Source organism: Solanum lycopersicum, chromosome 7, assembly GCF_036512215.1.
Source record: "Solanum lycopersicum chromosome 7, SLM_r2.1".
Classification (NCBI taxonomy): Eukaryota; Viridiplantae; Streptophyta; class Magnoliopsida; order Solanales; family Solanaceae; genus Solanum; species Solanum lycopersicum.
The window spans coordinates 53,587,580-53,595,371 of NC_090806.1; the positions used below are offsets into that span (position 1 = coordinate 53,587,580).

At 34.4% G+C, this 7,792-nt stretch overlaps 1 protein-coding gene across 1 annotated transcript; it reads right to left on the reverse strand.

Annotated features, from left to right (window-relative positions):
* Positions 1–2,708: 2,708 nt before the first annotated feature.
* LOC138337501 (uncharacterized) lies at positions 2,709–4,573 on the reverse strand. Its single transcript, XM_069287415.1, has 2 exons — positions 4,298–4,573; positions 2,709–3,044 (listed from the first exon to the last, which is right to left on the reverse strand). The coding sequence occupies exons 1-2, from the start codon at positions 4,571–4,573 to the stop codon at positions 2,709–2,711; spliced, it is 612 nt and encodes a 203-aa protein (XP_069143516.1).
* Between the last annotated feature and the right edge of the window lie 3,219 nt (positions 4,574–7,792).

The window sequence follows — 7,792 nt, forward strand, 5'->3', positions numbered from 1 at the left end:
GTTGTCACACATAAGAGGAATGGTATGTATACAAACTCCAAAATCTTCTAGATGTTGCTTAATCCATGAAGGTTGAGCAGAGCAAGAAGCATCAGCCACATATTCAGCTTCAGCTGTTGAAAGAGCCACTGAATTTTGTTTTTTAGTTCCCCAAGAGATGAGAGAGGATCCAAGAAAGTGTGTCATGAATTTTGTTTTTTAGTTCCCCAAGAGATGAGAGAGAATCCAAGAAAGTATGTCATGCCATAGGTACTTTTCCTGTCTACTTGATACCCAGTAAAGTCAGCATCGGGAAAGCCTGCGAGGTCAAAGGACTCACCAGCTGGGTAGAATAGGACCAGGTTCTTTATTTTCTTCAAATACCTTAGTATCCGTTTGGCAGGCTTTAAATGATAATCCCTGGGACATGCTTGAAATCTAGCACACATTCCAACACTGAACACAATGTCAGGTATGCTAGTAGTTAAGTACAACAAGGAGCCAATAATAAATCTATACATGGTCTGATTTACAAGATAATCAACTTCATCTACTCCCAGTTTAGAGTTGGTTCCCATATGAGAGTCTATAGGTTTAGAATCCACCATGTTGAACTTCTTCAGCAACTCCTTTGTATACTTATCTTGACTGATTGAGGTTCCATCTGATGTTTGTTTAATATGCAACCCCAAGAAAAATGTTAGCTCTTCCATCATACTCATCTCAAATTCGTTGCCCATTAGAGTGGTGAATTCTTTACACAAATATTAAGATGTAGCTCCAAAGATGATATCATCCACATATATTTGAATGATAAGCAGTTCTTGTTCCATTTTCATTAGAAAAAAGGTGTTGTCAATTTTCCCCCTTTTGAACCCATTCTTTAGCAGGAATTTGGACAACCTATCATACCAAGCTCTGGGAGCTTGTTTCAAACCATACAGAGCCTTGTTTAGTTTGAACACATGATTTAGTAGCTCAATATCTTCAAACTCAGGTGGTTGTTTAACGTACACCTCTTCCTTTAAGTCTCCATTTAAGAAGTCACTTTTGACATCCATTTAGTAGAGTTTGAACCCCATAAAAGCAGCAAGGGTTGTAAGAATTCTAATAGCCTCTATTCGAGAAACAGGAGCAAATGTCTCGTCATAGTCTATACCCTTTTCTTGATTATAACCTTGGACAACCAACTTGGACTTGTTTCTCGTGATTACACCACTCTCATCAAGCTTGTTTCTGAACACCCACCGGGTCCCTATGATGGTCTGTCAGCAGTTCTTGGGACCAGGTGTCGTACTTGCTTTTCTCAAATTGATGCAGTTCATCTTGCATTATGTTGACCCAGTCAGCATCATTCAGAGACTCTTTCACATTCTTAGGCTCAATGGTCGAGATGAAAGCTAAAAATGAAACCAGGTTTCTTGTTTTTGATCTAGTTCACATTCTAGAATTAAGTGGTAAATAAGATTATCAAGTGGATGATATGAGGTGTTCTTACATGTCGGCTTTGAGACTAAGGGTTGGATTGATCCGTCTGATCTTCTTCATCTTCAGAGTCATCATTTTCCTGAGGATGAGTTTCTGCTTGATTTACATTTTATATGGGACCAAGTCCTTCTACAGACTGGTCATTTCCTTTTGTCTTCTCAGATGAATCTGGACTAGAATCATTAGGCTCCAAATTCCAAGTTCTTTAGCTCTACTACCTTCAATTTTCTGAGCTTGGAACTATTCATTCAAATCATCTTCATCCTTCAACTCCACCTTTTTCAGGTCACCATCTTCATCAAATACCATATGAACACTTTCTTGAATGCATTAAGTTTTTTTGTTGAATACTATTAGGTCTTGCTTGATTATAAGTATCCTATAAAAATCCCTTCATCACTACTAGGATCAAACATTCCAAGATCATCCTTTCCATTGTTCAAAATAAAACACTTGCATCCAAAAGCCCTTAGATAGCTCAACTTAGGATGCTTGTTGTTGAGCAATTCATAGGGGGTTTTGTTCAGTAGAGACCATATCAAGCATCAGTTGGTAACATAGCAAGCTGTGTTGACTGCTTCAGACTAGAAATTTTGAGGGAGATTGGACTCAATGAGCATGGTTCTAGCAATGTTCACTAATATTCTGTTCTTTCTTTCTACTACTCCATTTTGCTGAGGTGTTCTTGGAAATGAGAAGTTGTGACTTATGCCATTTTCTGAGCAGAACACATCAATTTTTGCATTTTTAAACTCAGTTCCATGATCAGACCTAATCGTAGCTATCAAGCAATCCAATTTTGTTTGGATCATTTTGAAAAAGATAATCAGCACATCAGGTGTCTCAGCTTTTGATTTTAGAAATCTCATCCATGTGAACCTTGAGTAATAATCAACAATAACCAGAATGTACTTCTTTTTGCTTCTGCTTTGAACTTTCAGAGACCCACGCAAATCCATGTATAACAGTTCCAGAGTCCTTGAAGAGCTCACTTGCTTCTTCTTTGACTTGAAAGATGATCTAGCTTGCTTGCCTTTGACACATGCTTCACAAAACTTGCTTTCTCTGAACTTCAATTTTAGCATATACCACGGACCAGGTCCGTAGAAACCATCTTATTCAGCAAAGACGAGCTCACATGGACTAGCCTCCGATGCCATAAGTCTGAATTATCACTCTAAGCACTCAGACATGTCAGATCATCTCCGTGAGATGTGTGTAGGTTGACCACATACATATTTTTACATCTGAGCTATAAGAACCACCTTCTTGGTAGTCTGATTGGTCACAGTACAACTCTCAAAAGTGAACTTGACTTCATTTCCCTTATCGCAGATATGGGAGACACTGAGAAGTTTGTACTTTAATCCACTCACATGATAAACATTTTCAATGGATTCTTCAATAGATTTGCCAATCCTGCCAACACCTAGTATATGCCCCTTCTTTCTGTCACGAAAAGAGATACCTCTTCCTTTAAGTGCCTTGAGTGAGATGAAGTCTTTTATGTTCCCAGTCGTATGCTTTGAGCAGCCAATATCCATGTACAAACACTGACTGCTATTCCCCTTACTCCCCTGCAACAAATAGCACTTGTTAGACTTGGGAACCCATTTTAACTTGAGTTCCCAGAAGGAAGATAGAGGAGCAATCAGAGTGTTTCTTGCCCAGTAAGGTAATTTGATGTTTTTTTTATCAATGGCTTGGGTACAGGACAAGGTCCCCTTCTTGGTACCTTTTTTTGTCTGGTATAGATCGAGAACCTCTCTCGTGACTCTTTCCACGTCTCACATTCCTTTTTCAGATGTCCATTTCTACCATAGTGAAGACATAACAAATTAAATGACACATACACATATTTATTGTGAGGATTATATGGAGGAGTGACGTTTAAACTTCTTAGACCCTTTTTGTTATAATTGCTTTGACTGGTTACATTGGAGAGCAAATTTTGAGGATTTGGTCCATTTAAGAGAATTAGTGAGTTTTTTCTTAAGCTGAACCAGGTCCCTTTCTAAGTGATCATTTCTTTCCAATGTTAGGACAAGTTTAGTCTCAGTGGTTTTTAAGTTCTCTTCCAGTTCAACTTGTAAACTAGTAGACTCTCCTTTTCTTTTTCCAAATTTCTCAATCATTAAGTCTAATTGGTTTATGAGTTCTAGTTTTTCAGATTTTAGAACAACCATTTGTTTATTAATGACTGCCATTCTCACAACCATTATCTCTTCATATTCATTAAGACTGTCAAAGTCAGTGTTCATAGAGTCCCTTTCAGAAGTTAATTCTATTACAAAATCAATCAAGACATTTGCTAGCTTTTTTAATCTTTTAAGAGAATATGTATTCAGATTTTGCTTAAAGTTGAAGAGAGTTACCTTATCTCCATCATCTTCATCATCTAAGCCATGAGAGCAAATATTTCATCAAATACATTAGCCTCGTCTTGAATTACCACCATTGATGCATCTCCAGGTCCTTTTGAGTCTTCTGACTCGCTTGAAGAGTCTCCCCATGCAGCAAGAGCTTTCTTTACTACATAGTCAGTTGCAGCCTTTCTCACTTTTGTAAAGTATTAGGTCCCTTTGTTTGTCCTTTTCAGCTTTTGGCCTTTGATACTCTTTATTTTCAGCTTTGATTATCGGAAAATCCCTTATAAAGTGTCCAACCTTTCCATACTTGTGACAAGTGTCACTAGCAGTTGCAGCTCGAGGAGGATCCCCCCCCCCCCTCTAAATCCTCTTTTTTTCCTTATAATCTTTTGAAATCTCTTGGTAAGATAAGTCATATCATCATCTTCACTAGACCCTTCTCCTAGAGTAAATTTGAGCACGAGAGACTTGTCCTTCTTGGCCTCCTTCTTTGAGAAATCTTGACTTCTGTTCATTTCATGTGTCTTGAGATTTCCAATGAGAGCATCCATCGTTGGAACTTTCAGATCCTTAGCTTCAGTGATAGCATCTACCTTGCTTTCCCATAATTTAGGAAGAATTTGAAGAACTTTCCTAACTTGCTTACTCATATTGATTGTCTCTCCAAGGCTTCGCAACTCATTGGTTATGGAGGAGAGTTTGGTATACATGTCATGAATAGTTTCTCCTTCCTTCATTTTGAAATTTTTATATTGAGAGGTGAGCATGTCTATCTTTGACTCCTTCACTTGCTCAGTCCCTTCATGAGCAGTCCTTAAACAATCCCAGATCTCTTTTTTTTATTCACAGGTAGAAATACAGTTGAATTATTTAGCGCCTATACCACAAACTAACAACTTCTTGGCTTTGTATCCCTTCTCAATCTTCTTTTTATCTGCTTAGTTATACTTTGGAATAATTCTTGTTATCTCACCATCCTTTACTTCAAAAGTTGGAATAAAAGGTCCATCCAACACAATATCCCATAACTCACTATCTTCAGCCATAGGAAAGTCGTGCATTCTTGTTTTCCACTAGCTATTGAACTGAACATTGAAATGCGGTGTTTGAGTCGAGGATTGACCTTCTTCTAGGTTAAGTGGAGCAGTAATTCTAATGCAGAAACCACTCTCTTGGTGTTAACCACCTAGACAATACATGCTCTAATGTCAATTGTTAGAATATGTGTGTCCGCTAATAGTCAATGGACCAGGTCCCTTGACACACTCAATGTAAGAACAAATTGTAAGTAAAGGCGGAATATCAACACAAGCAGTTTACGTGGAAACCTTCTTGCTCAAGGGAGTAAAACCACGACCTTTCACACAGGATTTTCAACCATTTTCACTAGTCTTCACAAGAAAAGGTGAGAAAGAGTTATTAATCTCACAACCAAGCAATAACTCTATTTCTTGAAGAGCCTAAGCAGATAAGACTCTGCTCACTAATCTATCACCGCTAGACAACTTAGGATTCACTAAGCAACACGCAGGTTGCCCACTAAATCACCACACAAGTGATGACCTAGAATTTACTAAGCAAAACACAAGGTTGCCCACTAAATTAGTTGAACTTAACTAACTTAGAATTTACGGACCAAAGCAAACTAAATCCTTTATAAGTTTAGGAACAGAATGCTCCTAAGACAACTAAGCTTCCAGCTCTTTCCGTTTTGAGTTGCTCTTAGAAATATTTCTTCACTTCAGATTTCTCAGCCTTTGCAAGAGTTCTTGAGGTGCTTTTCAAGTTGCAAAAACTGAGATTATGACTATTGGATGTTGTTGTTTATATGAAATAGTCACAATCCTTAAAGCAATTCATTGGCTGAGGCTTCTGCTGCATCTGCCATTTCTGTCACTGTTGGAGACTGTGCACCAATTTTTTGTACTTTTTCCAGCTAGCAGTGAAAAGTATGTTGAACCAAGAACCGGGTCGCTTTACAAGGTCCCTGAGTTTATCAAATCATCAAAACTACGAATAACAAATTTTCAAAGCTCTAATCCTCATGTCTATTCATAATATTAGTTATGAAAGTAATTTGGTCCTATTGGTCTTTAGGGATTGTGAAATATATGTTAATTTCCAACATGGAGGAGACGTGATGTTTATGCTCATGCAGTTAAAAGTGGATATTTATTTGGGTATTCATTCGTGTTGTTCTTTTGCTGCCTGAAGTTTGATTGATAGAGATGTCGAGATTAGGATAAAATGTTAGTCGACAGTTGAGTGTTATCATAATTTTTAATATGAGATGGGAAGAATTAGTAGTATTTGCATAGTATTTTATTCTTTTAAGTTTTGCTATTACATGGAGTATTATATTATTTTTTCTCGATATATTTTGCTATTAATTTTTCTTTGATCTTATTTTACTTTAATATCACTTTTTTTTGAGTCGCAAAATTTTTTTTCTACTCCCATGAAAAGTAAAGATAAAAATAAGGTCTCAATATATTCTCGTCTTTTCTTTTCAAATTCATTTATGAGAAAAAAAATTGAATACGTTATTTATTGTTATTATCGTTTTTATATACATCATAATAAAATAAAATATTAGATATTTAAATATATTTTAAAAGAATTAAAAAAATATGTTTTACTCTTAAGCCAATTTATTTTAATTTAAGTAATTTTGTATTATTAAATAATTTATCCTCATTTGATTTGAATTTATTTTCCTCATTTAACCGTCCAATTGAGGAGGCTATAAATATTTTTTTTTTAAAAAAGTTAATGCAATTGAGATATTTTGTGAATTGATTGTTTTTTTTTGTTGAGGAAAAAATACGTTGCTAACTTGGAGTCGGTGGTGGTCCGCAGTTAAATACGATAAGAAAAGAATTCAGATTTTCATATAATAGTGACACGTTCAAGGTTGTTCACCCATCTACTCTACTTTCTCATTAAGTAAACTAATTCCTCTTCCAATTTCAAATTTAAGCTTTAGGTAATTCTCAGAGAGTGTTGGTTATGTCAAATTTGTTTTATAAGCTATAGTGTCGACTAATTAATAATTTTTAGATTCTTTCAATGTAAATGGAGAAAATGAAGATATTAAGATTAATATGTAAATATAATCAAAGTGATGAGATTATAAATAAGCATATCTAGAACAAATGGATCCCATTAAGGAGAGATGTTGGAATTTTGGGATCGAGAATACATAGAAATAAGTTAAAATATTATTGCAGAGAAGTGATTAAATAAGACATGATTTTAGCTTATCAAGAAAATGATCTTAGATTAAAAAAAAATATATACAGAGGTTATAGTTAAAATAGAAGAATAATTTGTTGAAAAATATTATATTACTAACTTATTCGTATATTTGATCGATTTATGATAATATAGAGCATTGTATTGATCATAAATGTCTCCCTATTCATGTAGTCGGTGGGATTTGATATCTGATATCATATTTAGGTAATCCCCACCTTATAATTATTGATAGGGTTTTTTAATCTGTGTTTCACATTGTTTTATTATTAATTGTCATATTTTTTTAATTACTGATTTAATTTATTTGAATTGATTGTATTCCAAAAATAGATTTTCTATTTCAAAATAATAATAATAATAATAAGGTATTCATAAGATAGAGTGTTAATGGTTATTCACTATAGTAGCTAAGTGTTTTTCTTTCTTTTTTGGTGATTTTTTCGTTTTAATTTATTTATCTTATTTTTTTAAAATTTTAAATATTTAAAAAAGTACTATAAATCATGAAAATAATAAACTTAAAATATATGTAAAAAACATATAAATAAATTCAATTGATTCACATACAATGGGATTAAAAAAATTACATATATTATTTAATTTTGAAAATTACGATAGAAAGTATTTCAAAATTCAATAATTAACAATATTTAATTGGCGCTTGAAATTTTTATTTGTGCTACATACATTGAGATAAA